This window comes from Hippocampus comes, unplaced genomic scaffold (assembly GCF_001891065.2).
Source record: "Hippocampus comes isolate QL1 unplaced genomic scaffold, H_comes_QL1_v1.1 scaffold44, whole genome shotgun sequence".
NCBI classification, from domain to species: Eukaryota; Metazoa; Chordata; class Actinopteri; order Syngnathiformes; family Syngnathidae; genus Hippocampus; species Hippocampus comes.
Genome location: NW_017805546.1, coordinates 2,458,670 through 2,482,531, shown reverse-complemented (window position 1 = coordinate 2,482,531; position 23,862 = coordinate 2,458,670). Strand labels below are relative to the sequence as shown.

Here is a 23,862-nt window from a genome sequence, read left to right as displayed (position 1 = left end):
AAAAAAAAAAAACCACAGCTTGAAATAAGATGTAGGTAATTTCAAGAAGGAGCTCAAATAAACAGGCCCAAGATTGTGACTAAGCTGAGACGAAAAGATGGTCATTATTTCCACACACTGTGCAAACATTTTGGTTTGGTGCCGTGCCATGAGAATTTTCCGACTCCAAATATCTGACTTTGCTCAGCTATCGTGAGGAATGCTCGCTCGAGATGACCCTGACTGATTATCCTGTGGCGCGAGCCTCGGTAAGAGAGATTTCTCCTCCTCGAACGGCTCGTAAAACGGTCGGGGCGGACAATCGTAAACGTGAACCCTGTGCAACATTTTCACACCCAGGAAAAATTCTCATTCAAAACTCAGCCTGTCAAAAGTTGAACGGCCTCAGAGAAAAAGAGGCCGTTGGCAGTGCAAGGGTCCAACAATATGCATCATTATGACCTTGCAAGTATTTGGCTGAGACTCAAATACGCCGGGAGTGAACGGAAAAGAAACAACGGTCAATCGGTCGGCAACAGACTGGAATTGTATTAGCATAGCCTTCAAATGGAATTATTTACACCGCTTCGTTTGGAGCCGTCAGAATAGATTCACCCCCCCATGTGCTCACTCGCGTCAGCGTGGTTGAAAGAGACGCTTTCTGGCACCTCACCTCCTTCCTGCGGTCGCTGTTATCTCTCTGCAGATGCCATTTGATGACAGCATGTGGGGAGCGGGCCTGACACTCCAGGAAGGTACTGCTTCCCTCCACCCCGTACTGTACCATCTCAAGAGTATTCTTATTAGCTGCAGGGCAAAAAGCAGAAAAGGTGTTACCATGGCAACAAAACACTCATTACCATGAGTTCCCTTCACCCCGAATCTTCGAAAGTGGCAAATCAAAAGCACTCGGCTCCCACAGATTACCATGAAACGGACGCCATGCAGCCATGCGGGCCCATTACAATGAGTACCGCGATGGGTTTCAAGTAGCAGAGACGCACTCCGGAGGCCATTAATGAAGCAAACAGCCTCAACAAAGGCTGAAACGTGAACTTGGGGAGGCTCCGAGGAACGAGCGCGCCTCACCGTTGGAGTTGAAGCCTCGACACTGGCGAATGGGGTTCCCGTACTTGACGTCCTGTCTTCGGCTACGTCTAAAGGGGTCAGACCAGTGTTGCGCAATAAAGAGAGAGAGAGAATATGGCATAAAGCAACTGAAAGCCATTCAAAGCATTCCACAACAGTGACAGCATGTGGGGAGCGGGCCTGACACTCCAGGAAGGTACTGCTTCCCTCCACCCCGTACTGTACCATCTCAAGAGTATTCTTATTAGCTGCAGGGCAAAAAGCAGAAAAGGTGTTACCATGGCAACAAAACACTCATTACCATGAGTTCCCTTCACCCCGAATCTTCGAAAGTGGCAAATCAAAAGCACTCGGCTCCCACAGATTACCATGAAACGGACGCCATGCAGCCATGCGGGCCCATTACAATGAGTACCGCGATGGGTTTCAAGTAGCAGAGACGCACTCCGGAGGCCATTAATGAAGCAAACAGCCTCAACAAAGGCTGAAACGTGAACTTGGGGAGGCTCCGAGGAACGAGCGCGCCTCACCGTTGGAGTTGAAGCCTCGACACTGGCGAATGGGGTTCCCGTACTTGACGTCCTGTCTTCGGCTGTGTCTAAAGGGGTCAGACCAGTGTTGCGCAATAAAGAGAGAGAGAGAGAGAGAGAGAGAGAGAGAGAGAGAATATGGCATAAAGCAACTGAAAGCCATTCAAAGCATTCCACAACAGACTGTATGGTTCCGCAAATATAGCAAATCCCACAAGGTCTAAAAACGGCCCTTTTCAACTCTTGAGGTGAAGCAGATGTTTGAAGTACAGAATTCTCTTTGTTTTATGTTTAGTTTGACATTAACCCCCAGCTGAGTGGCAATAAACCTCTTAAGGCATCAAGAATATTGATTGGCGTTTTCTGCCAAACTGTTGCTTGTCGTGAGGCGAATTGAATCACCGGCCATCATGCAAAGCTCGTGACCGATGAGTAAGGTTTGAATCTGTCCCATGTCGTCATTGCTGTGATTAAAAGCAGCCAGTCTGACAGTCGAGGATGCCAATCAACGAAGCGCACTACCCCATGAACGCACACGATCAAGTTTGCGTGGCGAGCGCCACCGTCTTTTGTGATGAAGGGCTACGCCTAAAAACACCTTTTGACTTGGTGCTCAAGGGCTCACCTCTTCTGGGAAGCCGAGTAACGGGAGCACGACTTGCCGTCCCAGGCGCAGTAAGGGTCTCTGGCCAAACAGCAGTCGGCGCACGCTTCTCCGTAAACATCGCAGCGGTGAAGCGCCAGCTGGGTCAGCCCGACCGCAGATGACACGTACAGCTGTTGCTGTTGCGACAAAGCGAGGGCGGGAGAAAATGTCGTGACACTGTCAAATGAGGCAACAACACAGCTTGGTGCTAAAAAGAATCGTAAAACTAACCCCAAAACTCATATGTACAGGGTACAAACTTTTGCATGCGAAGAGTCATTTGATTTCTGAAACTCTTACAAGTGGTCCCCCTCACCCATACACTGACACACCCACACCCAAACCCACCCGATATGTTAAATATGTATGCAAATGAAGAACTAATTTAACAACGTTCAACGTCTTGATGTGTGACGCATCAAAACACAAAGCGCAAGCGCACATCAAATCATTTAAATGACTTGACTCTGCACAGAGCCGTCACGAGACATGCTTACCCTTTTAGAGGACACCTTCATTGTCGTAACTGGAGTCGGGACCTAAAACATACAAAACGAAAATGCATTGATGAAGCCATTTGTCTGGCTGCGATTGAAACCGTCAAACAAACAAAGCAAAGATAACAAGACTGAGCTGCTGAACTTGGAAAACAGGCAAAAAGAAATATGTGAAAGAGTAAGAAGAAAAAAAACAAACAAATGCTAACCCTGAACACCTCAACCTCCTCCAGTACGAGCTCCTCGGTTTGCAGGTCATCTCTGGGAAGAACGATAACTTTCTGAACCGTTCCCTTGTCTGTGGAGCAAACACACAGAAAGACACACGTACTCTCAGCGCTCGCTAGCTATCCACCCTGAACATCGCAGGGCACACGGAGACGAACGGCCGTTCGCGCTCACTGTCAATTGTGTGTTTTCACTTTTGAGAGACTGCGGATGAATGCATTGATTTGCACTCGCTGCTTCATCATTTGGATGATGACTGGCCGAAGCAGAGGGCCCCTACCTCCAAATCTGCTGAGGGCTTCATGGCAGCGTGACCCTCTTTTTGCCCCCATTACGACACCGTTCCTTCGTCTTAACCCTTTTGCTCAGTGACGTGAGACTCTATTCTCCTTATAAACAAGGGTTTCCAATGTCAGACTCTAGAAATATCTTAAAGAGTAAACATGAAGTCTGTGCCCAAAATGCTCGTCTACACTAACGCAATGTTGGACACAGGGTGGCGCCACCCTAATAGGGCAAGCGTAAAGGTGGGCATTTTCGGCGGTACTCAGGAAATTTGTGAACCATAACAAGTGAGTAGAGGATAAAGTTTCAGATCGCAGCGTTTTACTAGGGGAGGTGCCAATCGGAGCAGTGGTGGATCTATTCTTGAGGGATCCGGGCTCATTGGACATCCCGAAAAACAGAATTGCCCAGACAACTCTTGCGCGAGATATTTATTGGCTGCTTGGGAATATATGCAGCATACAAATAAGATCTAAACGCTTTGAAAACCTTTGCCGATCTTGTACGGACCGATTGCCTGGTTTTAGCACATTTCATGTAAAGAATGACAAATCGTCCCTCCCGGATTCTTGAACATTTCTTGACGCGGCCCTTGATATAAAACCCCTTGGAAACCGTGAGTCTAAAGCAAAACTCTCAGTTCGCTCTTCCTCCGTCCTAAGACATCGATAGCATGCTTGATTTCTGTTGGCACTCCCGTGAGCGGGATACATAATTTATGGTTATGACTTGTGCAGGGAGTCTTCAACGGTGGGCCGGATGCTTGTCTGACAGCAGCTGAAAGCCAACACATTCCTCCAGCAGGCCCGGCATCACCTCTAAAGACGTTCGTCTCCTCGCCATAAGGCGCAGATGAACAAAGACGCCAGTTGGAATGTGGCAGAATGCAGTATGCCGGGTGGGGGGGGGGGGGGTTGTCACCCCTCCCCACCCACTTCTCATTTTACCCCCTGCATCTCCCACACCTCCTTGGTTTTAATCTGCCATGGCCCTCCAGCTAGTTATTTTTGTCAACAGACTGAGTGAAAAACAACGTTAACAGGTCAAAGCAGCAGGTTCCACATTAGCACAAAAGGCCACAATGCATTCATTTAAATAATAAATGATTAGTGGCCCGACACTTATCCCGGATTCCTTCAACGGGTCTCTTTTTTCAACTCCACGCTGATGCTGGTATCAAAGAGTCTTCTACTTTCTGGGGTTTTTGTTTGTTTGTTTTTAATTCGGACAGTTTTTTTTCCAAAATGACACCCGAGTGGGCAGCAGTCGGCGAGTGCTCTTCAAGAGCTTTGCTTTTTTTTTTTTTTTTTTTTTTTTGTCGTTTTTGCCTTTGGTTTTGTTTGCTGTTACTCCGTGTGGACCCGATGTGGACTGTTTTCAGCGTTTTTGGCCACGATGTTCATGAAAAGACAAGAATGTATTGTACTTGGTGGTTGCGCCTGGTTATCACTCCAGCCACTCGAGCGTCGAGTGAAAGCATAAAAGAGTTGCCTCACATTTGTGTGAAGGTAAAAACAACAAGCAGCTCCCAACTCACCGGTTCCCAAGAAGAGCACTTCATAGTTGCCATCCGCAGCAGTCACCTGGTCCACGGCAACGGTGGTGAACTCATAGTCCACGTTGGTGCGCACCACTAGGGGGCGCTTGTGCACCGGGTAGACTGAATTGTACATGGCCGGGTGAGTCCTCATGAAGTTGATCACTTCATCCGGGTAGTCCTTAGTGGACTTCATGTTGGGGGTGAACGTACCTCCGGGGCACTACGGAAAGAAGGGCATCAACAATAGGCGGCATGCTCAGGTGAAGAAAAACACACCACACCGTCTTAAAGAAATATTGAGTTTAGCCGTGCTGACGCTGCATTTTGGTAACCCGCAAAGAAAATTCAATGTTATGCCAGCTTTGTGTGGGGGCCACGTGTGGGTGAGACCTTCTGTAGGTAAGACTTACTGTGCCTGGGCGGGGGTAGGGGATCTTCCCGGTGTAGGCCACCCACTGGTAAGTGGGACCTTCCTTGTGGGCAAAGGGTCCATTGAAGACCATGCGAATGTCAGCCATGGAGTAGACGCAAACGGCCGAACCTTTGAAGACAGAACTGATACGAGGAGGGGAGAGAACATATTCTCAGGAAAGTTGAAACACAGAAAAAAAAATGCAGATAATTCAGTAGGAATCAGAATTCAACTCATTTATACTGAGCGTAAAAACGAACCCGGAGACAGTAAAGACTCCATATATAACAGGATTCTTGGTGTCCTGCGTTGGCTGGATGTAAACATCACCTGAAAGAAAAAAAAAGAGGCAACATTACTTTACTGCAAAGAGAAAAAAAGAAGTGCAACATCGTACTCATCTTCAAAAATGGTTACACTGGTTTCTGTGAAGCCAACTTTGCAGAGACCCACCCGCCCCCTTGCCCCCATCTCAGAAAAGGAAGCCATGAGATTCTGAACATCCATCTTTGTTGAAGAAACACGCGACTGATTGTTGGCTTTAGACAAAGCGAGACTGTGTCTTGATGTTTGAAAATTTCCAAAATGCTACAAGAGGGTCAGGTACGCGGTGTTACAATCGAGCCTTTGATGTCAAAATCATCCATTCCTCCATTTTCTTTTGCGTTTGTCAGGTGAGCTGAAGCGTGTCCCAGCGGACTTTAGGCGACGGGCCGTCTGCGCCCCGGACTGGCCTCCAGCCAATTGGAGGACACAAAAACAAAGCCGTCAGTGTAAAAATCAATCCCTGCGCCCAAACCTTTATCCTGAATCTTAAATAAGGATTTCCAGGGGATGAATCAGTTACAAGTAGTGTGTCACTAACCTCAGAGCGCCATTTGAAAAAAAAAAAAAAGACAGACGAGTCATTGTTTTGCCTGGTCACAGATGTGTCACATTTTTCTCAAGCCAGAGTCACCCTTGTTTGAAATAATTGTCGGCAATAAAAAGCAAAGTGTGTTTTTCGGGACGGCGGCTGGGTTGAGATGAAAGCAAGAACCGGGTCATCACCATCAAGCGACCACAACTCTAATCGCACACCTTGAGCGTGGCACTTTTCATTCTTGACATTAGTTCAAGAGCATTGGTGAGATGCTGCATCAGTCCCCAGTCACTGTGTGCCTCTATTTTAAAGTGCCTGACACACACGGGGACGTAAACCCCCCCCCCCCTTACCAGAGAGACTACTATTCTCACAGTCACACACATTCCAAAGTTGTAAGAATTGGGACTGAACTACAACAACAACGAAAATTGAATTAAAATCGACATCGTAATATCTTAGAATGTAATTTTCAAATCGCAAAGGTGCTTATTGTGTGTGTGTGTGTGGGGGGGGGGGTTCCTGTGTCCCATGACAGTGCCCTCGATGGGTCATAAAATGGAAAGAGGGGAGAGAGCAACAATGTGGGCCACAGACCCAGCACACGCGGCGTTATGGGTATGAATGTGGGACACTTTTGACAGGTGCTGCAGTACAAACACAAGCAAGAGCTTTTCTTTTCGTGTATCAGATGTGATCGTACTTGACAGGTACTTGGAATTAAATATGCCTTTCATAAATGTACTCATTTGCTTTTTTTTTCTTCTGAGCAATGTGATACTTATGGTCAAAATGATGAACTACATGACATAGTAGATTTCAAGAATAGGTCGCCATAAAAGTTCCTCGCAGATTTTACTTTGACAAAATAGATATATTTGAGGTGCTATGTTCTGCTAGGTTGTGCTAAGTACTTTTCCTTTAAAAAAATATACATATATTCGACTTGAAATTGGATCTAAGCTGACTGTTGAAACGCAGTGGATGTGGAAAGGTAGTGCTCACTTCGTGAGGGGGGGGGTAAATATGTTAAATGAAGCGTTCATTTAGGGAAGGAGCCAATCGTTGACAGCAATGTTAATCAACAATGCATATCGTGTACTCTGGACTCACGGAGTTCATCAAAGTGCGTCTCCATTCCATCCGCGCCTGGCACCGAGCAGATGAGCCTGGCCTTCAGGAAGGTGCTCCACTTGTTGACCAGACAGCAGTGACCGCCGTCATCATTCTATAAGGATGCGAGCACAAAAGTGTTTTTTTTTTTGCCATGGTTTGGCCCCACGCACATCCGATCCGCCTACTCATCTTCCTACTCTCTACTGAAAACAAACCACAGGTGGAGTCTCCCACACAAAACTCAACAAGTCGGTTTGCATTACGAGGAAGCTTAACGGCGGATGGGGGTTGGGAGGATAAACACACTCTCCTCGTATTTACACATTTCCATCTGCGGTGGAGGAAAAAGCAAAATAAGACGGATACGGAGCCAGCCGGCAACCCTCTTTATAAACAATGCACTTTTTATGAGGGAACAATTTCAAAACGGCATTATTGTTCCATGACAGAAATAAAAGCCGACTGGATTTGAAAGATGATCAGTTCTTATGAGATAATCCAAGTGGCTTGACAGATGGAGTCACGTGGTCGTGGTCCAAGATTTGTATCGAGTTTACTGATTGCAACTTTCAAACACTGGGCGGCTATGACGACAACGTGATATATAACATACTTTGTCACCCGCTCTTTGGCGCGTCGTCGCAAAGTGTGCCTGCAAATCCGCACGGGCAGCATGAGCCACGCGGGTTTTATTGGGGGTGGGGGGGGAGAAAGTCTAGATCAGTGGTGTCCAAAACGTTTTCATTTGAGGGCGGCATGCAGAATATTTTAAATTCTTCATCTTTTTGAAACACCAGCCAAGAAAGCAATTATGTATTGTTTGTATTATCTATTGTTCATTTCATCAGCCTTCTGTTCAAGGTGTTACGGCAAATAGTTGAGGAGGTCTTTGGGGGTGGCCTGAAAAATGGACGGCGGGCCGCAAATGGCCCCCTGGCTGTCGTTTGGACACCACGGGGTCCACATTAATGAGGTATGACTCTTAACTGGTCTTGGCACCAAAAGGGTCGTCGGACGAACAGACAGAGGAGGCCGTCAGGTCAAAAGGTGAGAGGGCAGAGGGCAGCCGAACAGACAGAGGGAGGCATTGTCGACAGGAAGGTTAAAGACACACGTGGATTCCAGCACATCGATGTTAGCCAAATACCAATTCGGCACATGTAAACACTTCGAGCCAGCGGCTGAGTCTGGGGACGCAGGAGACTCGAGCCTGTTTTCATATGGATGCTGGTTTTCCTCGTGCTGTTTCCAGCCCCAAACAAACGCACGGCATGGCGTACACACCAGGCAGATGCGTCCGATGCGGGACTGGGTCATGGGACTCTGGCCCATCTCCGAGGACGTCTCCCGGAAGAAGAAATACAGCTTGTCGTCATTCCTTTCCGCACTGTCGGGGATGAGGTGCACATGGACGAAAGTGGGATCTGTGGGTCGAAGAGGCTGACATATTTGATACACTGAATGCTGTTTTCCTGCTAAGCACTTGTTGAGAGACTACGAATGGATGGTGACGTCTCAAAGAAGTAAGACATTTACCATTCAACCATCTGGAGTTGTACTGATCGGTTCGCATGGCGGTCTTTGTCCCCAAAGTGCGGAAAATGGCCGAGTCCGTTCCCATAAAATCCACGTAGACGCCGGCGTAGAGTTCGCCATCTGAAAAGAAAGAAAATCTTCCGCTCGAGTCCAATTTCACCACGACAATTGGCACAAAACACACAGCGCAGTCATCCATTTTTTTTCAGATGACTGTGCGCATAAACACAACGTGAAGCATGCAATCGTGTTCAATTTCAGTAATACGGTGGTGTGCAAACTGTGGTTCGGCGGCCATTTGCGGTTCCTTCTTTCCGCAGTGTACTCACTTTTCACGTGCGCGTGAGCGTGGGTGTTTCTGAATCTTATGCCAGGGTATTTTTTTGGACAAGGCAAAACAAAATGATGAAGAACATCACTATTGCTTACAGAAAGAGGTCCCTTCAACCTCTGGAACAAGCCTACGCCGCCCATGATCGAGACATAAAATATAAGCGCATGCATGCGTGACAGATGGCGGTAGAGTACACGGCAGCCTTGTTAGGCCACGGGAGTGCTAATGGTAATGAATGATAGTGACGATAATCATCGTAACATCGGAGACACTCACTAATTAAAGCTGAAACACTGTCGAGCTTGGGGTCGTAGGAGCACTTTCCTTTCCCTGACTCCACTTTGCCGGGCTCCAAATGGAAAATGTCTTCCTGCAATTGGAAAATCAGAAGGAGAATGGCAATAAATTCTGCGCTCTTGATCTTGTCACAGTGACTCCCCTGCGTAGGGGAAATGAGGCTCCCTCGGACTCCTGTGGGACCTTTCAAGCTTGATGGGGGATGGCGGATTAGAATAATGAGTGTGTGCAGTGCGGGGCGGAGGAGGAATTTCAAATCCATCTTTAAGCTACTCCAGCGCAGAACAATGCGCTGTGAGCTACGTCTCTCAGCGTAAAGCAGTCTATGCCAAATAGTTCTCCGATTCTCGGAGCCCATGGTGGTACAGGTCTACGCTTGACACCTGTAATCCAGCGCGGAGAAAACTCGACGAAGATAGAGGTTGCTCGCGCGCCGCTGCGCAGCACGCCAGCGCTGAAAAGTGAGTGTTAGGAATTTATGAGAGGGAATAACTGAATCCGTGACATGCAACGGCATGTCCTTATGGCTGCGCCTCAAAGACCAGCAAATCATGTCAAATCCTCATTTCGATTCCCTGGAGGGACAGAGATCAGAGTCTGTCGTGGTCCATCAGTCGCAAAGCGGAGGAAGCGGCCGCGGCACCATGCGAGACTCCCTCATCCTATCCGCCCCTCTAGATTCCGACTCAAATGTGATTAAAATCACCACTTGTGCAAACAAGAGCATGCTGGAAGCTCACTCTCAATCATCCCATGCGATGCCTCAATTCAAAAAAGAAAAAAAAAAAAGAAAGGGTCCAAAACATGTTTGGCTTTTTTTTTTTTACAAGGACACATCCTGTAATTATTTTATTCCCTTGCCGCAGTGTATACGCTACAAGGTCCTACAAATAATAGGACAAGAAAACTTTTTCACTCCGGCCACTAGTCAATTATTTAAAGTGCCGGGAGAACACGTTCAAATATGCAGCTCTTTTATTTTCTTTGCCGCACAGCCAGTTACAGCTACAGACGGCTGCCTTTTGCTCTGGACTAATCTAGCCTGTGGTGGGATTTGGTAAGATGCTAACGAAGCCTGCTCTGCTGCCTCTGTGGAAGAGACTGCAAAACCTTCCTGTTGAATTTGAGGGCCGGATGGGCCAAGGAATCTTATTGGAAAGGCTCAGTCATTTCTTCGGCATTTGCTTCAGTCCCTCGTGCAGAGCGTGTTGCGCTTGTGATTTCAAGGCGACCACGCCGTGCATTGGAGCCTTTGTCCCGCCAACATCATTTTGAAATTTCAGCTGGCTGAATACATTCAAATGTGACGAGTTTTCATCAAAACACCTCAGCGTATGGATAAGAAAGAGCGATGAGAGAATGAGGTTAGCATCAAGAAATGCTATGATTAGAATTCACAGTGGGTGGACCACAAATCAAACCAAGTGTACAAAATGGTCAAAGAGCATGCTGGGGATTGAAAAGTTGAACACGAGATGGCCAGAAAGAAAAGAATGGCACATGCAGCTTGTGGTTATGATCCCAAGCGGTATGCACGGCTACGGTGCAAACGGGGGCCGACATCACACCTTGAGTCCAAGCGTCTCATGCACAGCGCTGGGTTCAGCTGCGCGGTTAGCTCTTCCTCTGGCCTGCACCATCTGTAGATACGCAGATGTCTAAAACAGGAGATAGCAACACAGCCTGCTGTTATGCCACTGGAAGGGAAAAGGTCTGGGAAGTTCGTCTTTGGAATGATTGCAAAAAAAACAACAAAAAAAAAAAATTTTAGAGGCGTCCTGTTTTTGTCAACTAGGTCTTTTTTTGAAATGCATGTTTCCTTCATTGGTTGAATGACGTTTTGTTTGAGGTTCTCTCAAAGACCATCCCTGGAGATCTGGTTAGCAACGCAATGTGTCTTTCGAGGACAGCCGATAAACAAACATATGACCGACCCCCCAAAAAATAAATAAATGACTAAAACAACGTACCTTATGGGACGAAACGAATCTGTACATTATAATGGTAGCTCGTTGTAACCATTTCCTATAAAATGGCCGCCAACTAAGATGTGTAATGCAGAATGAACACTGATGTAAAAACATGTAATATTGTAAAAATTGTCGACTTTGCCAATTGGTCGTCTGGTCCGAGCTTGGTCCAGGAGACTCCCTTTCCAAAGTGAGAGATAATTTCAGCCTTCGTAGACAGCAAGATTGGCTTCCGCTCAGGACCGCGCCGTGCCTCCGGAAGTACAACAATGTTCCGAGTCGATCAGTAGCATTAAATTTTGTTCAAAAGCAAAGCCGCAGCAGCAGTTAGCCTCGCACGGTTCGTCGGAACGAAGGCCTTTTCACTATTTTGTGGGACAAATCTGGTCGTTAGGATGACGTTTACGTTGTAAAGGTGTTTGTTGTAAGCAAAATCGGCAAATAGAAAATGAATTGGGTGAAATCGGTCAGGACTTTGAAATGCGAACATTGTAGAGATGCAAACGTTGTCAACGGCGTACGTTGAAATGAGGTTCAACTGTATTTAGTCATTCGACTTAAATTCCTCACTTGGTTGAGAAATGCGCCCACGGCAATGCCCAAAATGTGTACAAAGTGACAATGAAAATAAGCTTCCCATCCAGAGACAAAACCAGGAACTCCAGTGACACCCCATAGTGGGAGCTCCCACTTCCAATTACTGGGGTCAAGTTCTCACTCACGTAGCGGCGTTGCCAGAGGTTCTGGATGGCTTGGCATAGGGTGGGTAGATTGCTGACCGAAAAGACCTTTGTTTCAAGAGGCCATCCAGAAACCAGATGCAATAAAGAACTCATAAAAACGACACTTGCGGCTGCATGTTCTCTGCACAGTTTCCAATCGAATCTCAAGGGATAGTCCAGTAGTCAATTACATCTCGTGTGCCCTTTTTCTTGAAGTCCCGTGGTCATCATTGGGAAACAAGAACAATAGTTAAAGAAGCGTGAGCTTTTAATGCGAGCGAACAGGGAGGTTATGGTTCCTGGCTTGCTTTGGGAAATTCAAGTGGCGCCGTTACACGTCGAGGTGGCTTTAACAGCTCATTTGGGACAACAGCTGTGCGCGGGTAAATCTGTGGCGCCTGCTTACAGGCACTGGGCCAGAAACAGAAACCTAATAGTGCTGGACAATCATTAGCTTTCATATAAGTAGCCTAGCACAAGGTGGGTAGGGAATATAATCATAGGTTTGATTAAAAAAACAAAAACAAAAAAAAAACTGCCCATGATGATGATTGGAGAAAGATTGTTCTTTTTTTTTTTTTTGGTTCTTACCTGAGACTTGCGCCCCCGGTTGACAAAGGTACAGACTGGATTGTAAGCGCCGGTCCCACAGACATACAGCTGCGTCCTATTCCATGGCTCAATTAGACGGATGAAGTTCGCGCACTCTTCCTGTAGAGATGAAGAACGGCCCACAACTGTCTCAACATAAATTGTAAAGAGAAACCTTCTTCTGGCCGGGACTTTCACTGGAGGAGACTGTCGGCGCGAGTCATTTAACGCCTTTACAGGCACCCTGTTTGCAAGAGCATGTTTGCTGTTGGAAGGTGTTCAACGGTATGGGTGCGAGGAGTGCCGCCTTCCAACATGGAGCCGAGCGCGTCCCACGGGAGATGTGGAGAGGGATGAGATTCAGCGCGAAAAAGTCAGTTTAAGCGAGAGAGAGAGAGAGAGCTGACTAGATGGGACTGGAAAATTGTACACGTGATACTTGCCAACGGTCAAACAAAGGGCTGTTAGAAAACTACGCTTGCTTGTTTACTTTCACACTCAGCTTGTAGCAAACGTTCGTTCTGGTCAATGGAGGCTTCGGTCTTGCTCCTCTCTTATCTCGCTTGAAACAACAAGAGAGACTCAAACGCCACAGCCCCCGTAAGGCGAAGTGAAGGGAGCAATGGTCTATTTTGATTGGAGAAGACTATTTTGTTGAGTTATTTGTGAGTGTATTTTGTGCGCAGCACTTTGTCACAACTGTGGCTGTTGTGAAAGTATGAGTCGAGAATTACAACCGGTGATGTAAAATTATATTTGAGGGAACTGCAAACTTTGATCCAAACCCATTTATAAAAGGCTGCCGAGCCAAAGGAAATCATCTAAATCTAGTGACTCGTGCTGGCACGGCAGGTTTGCTGTCAAGAGGCGTACTTACACTGGCGTCTTTCCCGCTTACGAGGCATTCCATCTTTCTTCGTTCAGACACTGGCCAGTGGATCTGTGAGCAGGAAAACAGTTCATATTTGAAAGTAGTTTCACGTCACTTGTGTTTATGGGTGTTTCAGGCAAAATTTGCAATGGACGTCCACCAAAGCTAATACTGTATTAGTCCCGCAGGAATTGTCCTAACCCAATAACAGCCTCAGAATGACTCACGATCCTCCCCAAAAAAAAAAAAAAAAAACTGGAGCCAAACTTGTTGCCCTGAGGCCATTGGTAAGAGTTTAAGTAAGACCGCTTGCTTCAATTCGGCAAATCGGGGGAGTGTGGGAAAAAAAAGCCTCTTACAATATGAGGGTCCTTGTTGATGTCATGGAGATCCAGAGACAGGATGTGATCCTTGCTACCAATGTACATGCGGTCATAGTCCTCATCCATTCGCAAGATCCGGTAATCTGAAGTGTTGAGGAGGTAGGCAAAATGATGAGCGGTACCAGTAGATCTCAGCTCTGCATGGAGGAAGACAAAAAGTGATGCGCATTACAGCCGCACTTACACAACTCAATGCTCTTTGTGGCACTCCGAGATATCCATTTGGGGGTTATCTGATGGTTTACCATGAACAATGAAGGAACTTAACACCACGCATTAGGAAGACGTGCTACTGAGTGTCTGTCACAAGGTGTTGATGACTTAATACCACCGAGTAGATCTGACGATCCGCAAAGTCTTTCACCGAAGCTTGTCTACGACTTCCATGAAAGAGGCATTGTCAGAAAGAAAAATGATACACCGCATGCAAGCCCCTTATGCGCTGGTTATCGATGCAGTCTTTTCTGGCGTAAGGTACCAACAAGCAATGGGGAGTTGAAGCTGACCACCCAATATGCCATCTTCAGATGTAGTATCAGAGACGTAACGTTGCCGTCATGTACGGAGAGGATCAGGTTGAACACCTGAGGTCCACTGCTCATTGGGGGAGACAGAACAAGAAGCCTGGCGGGTTGCTGTTCAGGGCCCCGATATCTTAGATGTAAAAGGAAAACAGTCCTTAATAGACCAGTCCTCAACTTTACTCAACTGTAAATTGAGGTTCTTGAACTGGAGGAAAGCTCGATTTCTGATCGGACTCCATTCTAATGGCGAGATCAAGCTGAGAGCGAGAATCACATTTCAAGGTTACCCAGAATCCGGTTTTGTTGATTTAAGGTGCCAAAAATTTAGGGGAAGGAAACCAGCAGATTATCCATGGTAGAGACAATGAAGTTAATTTACAGTTGACCGGTGATCGCAACTATTTTCAACTATTTTGCATCACGTGCTTGAAATTGGTAAACACTCCTTTCAACATGTCCGCCATTAGGTCTAAAAATAAAGAGCCCACCACGGAGGCTGATATCACTCAACTCTTCGGCCAGAAGTCAGTTTTAAAAGGGTTACACTAATAAGCACACATTTGGAAAATGACATTTGCTATATTTGGGAGGTCTGACTTCATAACAGTGCCCACCAAGGGAATGTTTACACGTCAGCCAAGAGATGGACAGCTGTCAAAGCCTTGTGCAGTGGAACTCCAACATGTGGCCTGACCCTGTGATTATTTGCGTTGGAGACTTAAGTTGAATGATGACTCCCCATACGCCCAGTCGAGCTGCCGGGTTTGTGTGTGTGTGTGTGTGTGTGTGTGTGTGTGTGTGAGTGTGTATGACTAAGAACACAATAGCCAGATACATCATGCACATGCACACCCATTCCGTGGGCCAGTCAAAATCCTCCCCGAAGAAGGTTTTCAGCAACTCTTCAGTATGTTTGTCGCATCTGGATGGGACCTTCTGTCGGCTGAGGCGGTAATGCGAACCGCACATAGCAACTCCCTGAATACATAGTACAGAACAAATATGTGTAACCCAAGCTTATAATCTGATAAATACAGCAGACGGTGTCCCGTTGATGATCATCCAGCAGCATGCCATGATTGGCCTCTGACTGTACACTACTTTTTAAACACAGTCCATAGCTACATGAAGGGAACACCTACTGGATGAGGTGATGGTGTCGTTGAGAAAAGCTAATCCTGGAGGGAAAACATTGCTCTTTCATTACATTGAATCACTCAGAGCTTAAGTCTCTGGCAATGTTTGGACCTGACATTAATGTGCATCTCAGGTGATTTCAAGGGGACACGTTAGCTCATGCCTGACATCTGGGTATGACTAAACATGCGCCTCGAGTGACCACTTGTGATTACTTGTCACTCTACTGCTCTATAAACATGAACACTGACATCATTTATTTTTATGCGTGAAGACAGAATTGTGATTTTTACCATCAGAAAGCAGTACTGGACGCGTCATGTCTTGTTTGACAAGGATTTCAAAAATGACTTGGAATACTTCCATAAAGTATCCATTAATACAGCACCATTTTTGAGGGAAAATGATGTGTGATTTTGAACACTTTGTTTTGGAGCCTGATTGGTATCCACTGGTGAGAATGGTCTCAAAGCTGACATGACAACATTGAAATGCTAAAAATGGAAGATGTGTGCATGTAGTCTTCAGTCTGTGCATGAATGCACTTCAAGAGCAGAGCGAGAACTGTTGCATAGTTGTACCCAAGAGAATGGTTTTGATAGAGCTTCCTTTCGGCAACATGTACACATAGTTAATAACCAGTAATCAACTCGACTCAACTGTATTTCTAGAGCACTTGAAAACAACCACCACTGTATACAAAGTGTTGTTCATGGAGCAAAAATAATTCATACAACAATAAACATAAACAAATAACGAAGACAGTAGAAAGCACAAAAAAAAGAGTCAAACTGAAACTCAGGTCTCATGCTGAGTCAAAAGGCAAAGAATAAAAATGAGTTTTAAGACGAGTTTTAAAGATGGGCGGCGAGGGGGCTTGCTGAACGTTCATTCCAAAGAGAGGGAGCCCCAACGCAAAAGGCTCCGTCCCCTCTGAGCCTCCGCTTAGATCTCATACCTCTAATGTGTTTGGTCCGCGGACCTGAGGAAGCTCAGAGAGGTTAGGTGGGGCCAGGCCGTTTCAAGATTTGAAAACAAAATGTAGAAGGAGCCAGTGATGGGATGACAGAGTAGGAGTGATGCGCTCCCTTCTTACGAGGACCAGTCAAGAGGCGAGCAGCAGCATTCTGGGCCAACTGGAGACGCTTCATGGAGGATTATCTGACTTCAAAGTCAAACGTATTACAGTCACCCACCCAAGAAGTGACAAAGGCACGAATGACCGTTTCAAAGTGCGTGTCGAAGAAGGGTGTTCAAAACTTGCTTTTGTTTAAGAGCTGGCGAGGGCAAGTCGATGGTTCGCATGCATGATTCTTTGTGAAGTGTGAATGGAGATGGTTTTAACTCTGTCGTCTGTGTGCGGTTTGCTTCACTTTTTTTGGCTCTACACTCACACAGAGGCTGCATTGTCTCGTGAAATGACCAAATCCCTCTACGGCCTGGGAATAGTGCCACATGAGTTGTAAAAGTAAACCGGGGGAGGGAATAAGATCCTTGCACCATCATGCAACATCTTTACTTCAAGTCATGCACCTGTACACTGGTACTTGTGTGGTTTGCAGGTGGGCAGATAGGAACATGAGCTCTGTCCACAGATTAAAAAAAGAAGAGAAAAAAAAGAAACAAAACATGAAGCCACGCATCTGACATTCACTACCAGACAGTGATGTGGGTAGTTTAGAAAACAATGCTCAGATTTCAAAGACTAAAATAAAAGCACACACCACTGCCAATAACTGAGTTGCACTTTCTTGTTGAAGGCTGATTGGGAAGAACTAGAGTTTCATGATGAGGGTTATCAAAAGCAAGCAATCTGTTGCTCTCACACTGACTAGGGAGGGAACGATGAGGAGTGATGATGAGCCAAGCATGGCGCAATCACCTGCGCAAGTCTTTGATCTGTGGATTCCACTTTGCGAAACATGTACCCGAGAAGCGGAAACTGGAGGCTGTGCATTGGCATACCCTTCTGTCTTAAGAATCGAGATCAGAACACCGTCGGAACTAACAAAACAACTTCTGGACTCGGGAGCCGTTTACATAACAAAGGCATTTTGGAGCCCGAAAAGCGCAAACATTTTAAGACAAGACTCAAAGAGAAAGTTTCGAAAAGAACTTGTTTCTGTTCAAACCCTGAAAATAGCAGTTACTGAAAACAGATGACATGTACATGCATGCTAAAGGTTCAGTCTGGGAATGTGTGAGGATGTCACAAGTGAATATTGAAGTAACAATTCTCTCTTTTAAGTGAAACTGTAGTTTTCCGTAGTCCAGTCCAAACTGCAGTTGGTCTAGAAGACATTTTCGAAAACACGATAAAACCGTTGCCCTTTTTAACAATGCTGTCTTCTCAAAGTAGCCGAAATCATTGCATAAGTGGATACCTGGTTTGGCTGAAGGCTCTAGTGTTTTAGTATTTGACTGACGGCTATCCCCTCCGAACCCCCAGCACATCAAATATATGTTGGTCTGCCGAGGATGTGTCCTGAGGTGCTTTCCAACTGGTTTGAGGACTGTGAGATCACACGCGAGAAGGGCAGGAGCAATAATTAGGGTGCTTAAGTGCAGGTGGGAACCGTGTCATGCTCTCACACATCAAAGCGGGACTGTCTCAGGATTCTCCACAAACTATTTATTGTCTCAAAAGTCCCTTTGTCAGTTGTGAAATGGTTTATGTTGTGAGCAAGAATCAGGCAAAGACAACATTCAGACTTCAAAGTGAATATTTCATTGACAAAGCAGAAATATCGAAGCAGACCAGAATTCCAAAATCTACTCTCATATTCGTGTTGTTGGGTCCGACAGCAAATTAAGATAGCAACTATAAACTTCAAATGTTTCCAACCATGACAGTCGAACCTCGTTACAACGTACCTCGAGGGACCGACGAATCTGTACGTTGTAATGGTCATTCGCAGTAACCATTTCCAAGAAAACATTCAGTCAGCAAATGAAAAGTGCCTCTCCCGTGCAGGACGTGCCACGCCCCAAAGCCGTTAATGATCGTCTTTTAATCTGCTGGTGTCGAACTCTGCCGTGATTTTGTTGCCATGATGCACCTCATGGCCGAGATACCCTTGAAAAACGTAGCGACAATAGCTTCCTTCCGTTTGGGTCGGCCGTATACTTCCAAATACCGTATCACATAAAATGCGGGAGAAGCTTAACTGGGGCTCCAAAGACTTCTGACAGGGTTCTAGTACACCTAGGGCCAGTGTGGCACCTTGGCTCTTGTCCAGCAGCGTGTATCTAAAGTAGTTGTGGCTTTCCCCTTTATCTAGTCGACTGAAGTTTCTCACAGTGATACCAGTATTAGCAGGATAAGGAAATACCTAATGCCGTATAATGGCAATCAGAGAACACACCATCAGGAAGATTAGGAAACCCACTTTTGTATTTGGTGTGTATCCGCTGGATGTGGCTGCCGTTTGTCACACAATCCCAGCTCTCTAATCAGTGGAGCCACTGCACGTTCGTTCCCACACTACAAAACGTCCTACGGCCCGACTTGTGTTTGGTGGCACACAATCACACGGGCTGTTTAGCTTTGAGTCGCACACTTCAAAAGCAATAAAGGAGTTGACACCTTACGAGTTAAGGACGGGATTTCGGTGTTTGAGGTTAGCTTTCCTAGGAAATGAAAAGGAACAGCATCTGAGCACAGCACCTGTCTGTAAGTTAGCGACACTCTGGACCGGAGAGCGGCTCGAAGCTAGGCCACGGTGTCGCATCAGACATGCGACATTCATCAAAAAGCACGTAACAGCACACGTCCTCAGATGAGCCACCGAGGAAAGAGCATTTTTTTAAGAGCGGCTTGGTGACACTTTCATCAGCTCCTCTGAGCACCGAACAGTTCAAGCTTTGGCCACACTCAAGTCCTGAGTTCACATGAGAAGCTCGAGGCAAGATGCGGCACTTTTCCTCAGACAATTTGACCACCGTTTCTCTGCACAGCATTTCAATTCCATGTCAGAATCGTCATTATTTGTCAAATTAACGAGGAGCGTTGCAGCACATTTTGGGAATCTTTAAAAATGGTTCGGGACTAACCTGAATGTAAGCATTTTATGAAAAACTATAGATGGATACACAACACAACAAGACCTTCACTCCATGCAGACCTCTGCTGCTGCAAACTCATCCGATCCAAGCTGAGCAAAATTAACTTTGGAAAAGAAGAATTTTGAGAACAAACGCCTATCAATTGCACAGGTTGTGAAAGAAGTAGGAGCGAAGTCGAGCTGCTCTACGACGGCCTGTTTGTGTCCCGTTGCTGCCCGCTCTTTCACAAGAGAAAAGGTGTATCCATCTCATGTCTCAACAAGTTTCACATGATCCTTCATAATGGGCAAGCTATACGAGCGCTAACATATCACTAACGCCCATCATTAACAGGCACTCCTGACCCCATGCGGTCCTGCAGGTGTGCTGTGAAGCTCTGTGTCCTTTTGAGGGATGCTTGTTTACCACCGCAGGCACCTCGTTAACACCAGACCCCCTGGTGCCCTGACGCTCTCGTGGCGACCTGGGGGTGCTCACCCGCTCTATAATTAGGATTCACTGTGAGACCTATCCCTCGCCAAGCCCCGGTCACTCCTTTGCTAATAGCACCAATTTGTATTCGCTGTCAGATCAGATGAGCTCTCACGCGAAAAGATGGCCTTATCACGGAGCTTCTGGCAACCATCAGATGAGCTCCGTTCTTGCCTGCCAGGCCACAAATGCTGATGGACAGGCAAACATGGGCGGAGGAGCATTGGGGCGAAAGAACCTGGTGACGTGTGTAATCAGTGTTATCTCTAAACCCTGCAATTGGTGGGACAAGGTTGTCTTGGGTAAATTAAACTTGTATCTGTAAATTCAAATTTAAGCCAAACAAAAGTAACATTTGTCGCAGTGTCCTTGCCAGCGGCATCACATTATTCCAAAGAGGCATGCTTGTCTGAGGACTATGTGGAATGCGAGATGAGAACTTGCAGGGAAGGAGATCACCCTCCCGACCCCCCCTCAAGAGAGTCATCTTATAAATAGCACACATCTGCACAAGCAGGGTTGTGTTTTAACTGATGGTTTTATGAAGCGTCCCCAGCTCATCATATAATGCCTTTGTCCCATTGCACATGTCGGTTCCTCCAGCCACCGTCCTCTTCCATGAGATCTGCCAACAGCTGATCGCTCGACCATAATATGCACTCTTTTCTTGACTGATCTAGATAGCTGAAGTGGGCGTCGCAAGCTGGCTTTCGTGAATGCTGTCAGCCGGGTTACTGTGGCCTGAGCCAGGAGACATGAGCAGATCACAGGTCACTGGGAAGCAGTGGCAATGCTTTTTGTTCCGCCTTAATCTGGGATTAGCTCAGGGTCAGGGTTATCTTCCCTCAGCCTGAGTGGAATCAGGAAACAGGGATTGCCTGGGGTAAAGTGGCATTACAGGAGAGCCTGCCCACAATCACAGTCAACATGTGTTTGACAACGCTGGAGGACAGTGATTGAAAAAAAAAATGTGTCCGTCTCAATGAACACGAGGCTGTATCCTCTCAGCCCATCGAACAATTCCACGATTCCGTGTTTGAGCTCATGCATTTTCGACGATACTGCATCCAAATCATAAATCGCTGGTACAGCGTATCTGCCTCGCCACGTTCGGGCAAACCTTCTGGTTCCCTGGCTACAGTTTGCATGGTTAATTGATTTTAATACAGACACTACAGTAAACATAGCGTGCGTGTGAGACTGTATCAAAGAATGGTGTGTACCATAAGTCGACAAAGTAGTGATGAAAGACAGCAGAGCAATTGCGGAGAAGAGAAGAAGACTAACCATTAAACTGTGCCCGAATGAGCAATATTACTTTCACGCCTTATCTTGGCAAGTCTAGGACTCATGTCAAAAAAAATAATCCCCACATTCTGGACACACTCAAGGGAGGGACGCAGTCCACATCCCCGCCCAGTGTCACGGAAGCAGACACAGATCCGAGTTTCGGACAGTTTTACTGTCATGAAGATGGAAACCTGCAGCGAGTTCCCAATGTGGAACGTTGCAATGATGAGTACGTCTTGAAGTCGGCCACTGTGGGAATGTTGGAATTTTGAAAAGTACTTAACAGGTAAAAAAGTAAACCAGTATATTTCAAAAACACCAAAAGTTGTTTCAAATGTCCGTCTCTGGGGTTTCATTTGAAAGGCAAAGTTGTTTACTTTCTTACTTTTATTTCTTTCCTCTTCCTTCATGATTCAAGGAAATGGGGTGAAGGTGGCGGCACTCTAGCGCCCTCTATTGATCAGCCTCCACTATAAAAGCCTTCATTGCGATTACATTCAATCTCATTAATGTTATCCATACACACAAGAGTTCCAGTTTGGATTTTGCATCTCCTCTCGTCTGTTTTCTCCTTTGCAGCCAAATAGTTAGTTACAAGAACACAACAGTTCCCTCCTTTGATAAAAAACAAAACAAAAAACTCCAAACAAATTAGCGAAGAAACCTGTGGGAGCACAAAATGCATCGATGGGACAATCACTCCCTCAGGTGCATCCTGACAAGTCAGTGGAAGATTTACAAGTAGAAAAACACAGGATAGAGCAGCCTTTGGATGTGGCACCCAGTGCCGCGCCTCAGAGCCATGAATGCCATGTTTGTTGAAGCAGTGTGGGGTCACCATGTGGGAGTCCTGCAGTTGCAGCCCCTTTGGGTGAATGACAGGAAAGCAGGACAGATGGTGACAGCAGCCATTGTGGCTCTGCTTCAGGTTTCTTCCTATCGCTGTGCTCTTGCTGCTCCCTCACATTGTGAGGCGCCACCTCAGGACGGGTCCTCCTGTTCTTCGGGGGAGCGCGGCGAGTGAGTCATCATCTATTATTGTATTGGATGACGGTGAAGTTAGAGAGGTGCTGGTGGAAAGAGGATCCTTTCTTTCGGGAGCTTGTGTATTGCCAATTTCCCTTTGGATGCCAATTCTCTTCCACAATTGGCCCTTGGCGGGATCCCGAGATGGCTGTTGATTGCTTTCGGAAAACAAGGAGGTTCTGGGTTCGGGTCATGGCTCAGGCCTCTCTGTGTGGAGTCCGTATGCTCTCCCTGTGCGTTTACCTCCAGTTTCTCGCATGTTCAAAAACAACAAGAAATATTCCGAAGAATTGTCCTGAGTGGCAAACAGTCGTGCACCGCAGTTGGCCAGGATAGTGAACAGGATCAAGCCATAGTAATGGTGAATTAAACGTATTTATTTCAGTTCTTCCAAAAGAGTGCTTTCTTGCCAGGCTTGTTTGAATGTATAACCCTGACGTGTTTAAGCGCATATTCTTCTCCTCGTCCTCCCGTGGATATGCCTTCTGCTCTCGCGAAACAAGTGGGTTGTAATCCGAATACAACGCTTCGGCCTGCGGCACTGGCCCAAAACAAAGCGAGCGCACAAAAAGTTTGGGAAAAGCCCTTTGCTCCCTCAATACGCAGACAGTTGAGTTTGCATGTGGCCAGACCTTCCCAGACAGGAAGTGGGATTACAAAACAAATCCCAAATTTCAAAGAATATGTCAGCGCAGCCACGCCATTTTTCCTCATCACTTTCGGTCTCTATTCAAAGAGCACTCATCTGAAAGAAATGCGATTAGTCTTCTACAAAGAGCTTTGTGTTTCTGGCGGCTACCGTCTCTCTGGAGCGCTCAACCAAGGGAAGTCCAAACTGGCCTGCGTCAGCCATAGGGTCACGGCATTAACCCCTTGTATATACACCGGTGCTCAACGGGCACTGCGGGGCGCCTCTGCTGACGTCGAAAAACAGCTAAGAGCAAAAGTCCACTCATTCTAGCATGCACTTGGATGGTATGAGCTTGCTCTTTCTAAATCACGGTTGTTTTTAAAGGCATTCTCAGGCTCTGAGCTCTGATCCCGTTTCCAAGGCAGAACAAGATAATTAGTTCTTGAAAGAAGTAAATCATTAATCCAGTGGGAGGGGTTGTCCCCACCTGACCAAAGGCATTTTTTACAAGCCCTTTTAGGCATGATTTGCACTGCAGGTCCAAGTGCCCGATTCAGATTGAACGCATGTATCCAGTTATTTACTTTCACGTTTGTTTCCACGGCACTGTAGCCTTAGTTTTTACATTCGGGGAACTGAAGCTCCACAAGCATCAACGGCAAGCAGGGACAGCGCGGAAGGAAACACGAGTACATAACACCAAATTGACGACAATACATACCGCCATCCATTTCTAATCCGCTTGTGCTCACAAGGGCGGCGGGCGTGCCGGAGCCTATCCCAGCTGTCTTCGGGGAGGAGGCGGGGGACACCCTGAACAGGTTGACAGC

General features: G+C 46.5%; 1 protein-coding gene across 7 annotated transcripts in view; it reads right to left on the bottom strand.

Annotated features, from left to right (window-relative positions):
• LOC109521614 (semaphorin-3F-like) overlaps window positions 1–23,862 on the bottom strand; it is a 43,442-nt gene that overhangs the window by 2,119 nt on the left and 17,461 nt on the right. The window contains exons 3-19 of one of the 7 annotated variants that reach the window (XM_019879561.1): window positions 13,865–14,025; window positions 13,512–13,574; window positions 12,635–12,754; window positions 10,920–11,009; window positions 9,331–9,424; window positions 8,721–8,840; window positions 8,469–8,608; window positions 7,182–7,296; window positions 5,467–5,536; window positions 5,205–5,349; window positions 4,792–5,014; window positions 2,951–3,039; window positions 2,742–2,783; window positions 2,224–2,381; window positions 1,599–1,681; window positions 1,236–1,316; window positions 653–705 (exon numbers count right to left, since the gene is read on the bottom strand). In XM_019879561.1, coding sequence (XP_019735120.1) covers window positions 653–705; window positions 1,236–1,316; window positions 1,599–1,681; window positions 2,224–2,381; window positions 2,742–2,783; window positions 2,951–3,039; window positions 4,792–5,014; window positions 5,205–5,349; window positions 5,467–5,536; window positions 7,182–7,296; window positions 8,469–8,608; window positions 8,721–8,840; window positions 9,331–9,424; window positions 10,920–11,009; window positions 12,635–12,754; window positions 13,512–13,574; window positions 13,865–14,025 — 1,847 coding nt within the window. Of the gene's footprint in view, window positions 1–652; window positions 787–1,068; window positions 1,152–1,235; window positions 1,317–1,598; window positions 1,682–2,223; window positions 2,382–2,741; window positions 2,784–2,950; window positions 3,040–4,791; window positions 5,015–5,204; window positions 5,350–5,466; window positions 5,537–7,181; window positions 7,297–8,468; window positions 8,609–8,720; window positions 8,841–9,330; window positions 9,425–10,919; window positions 11,010–12,634; window positions 12,755–13,511; window positions 13,575–13,864; window positions 14,026–23,862 lie in introns of all 7 variants that reach the window. The other 6 variants (XM_019879563.1, XM_019879562.1, XM_019879566.1 and 3 more) reach the window with 6 other exon arrangements.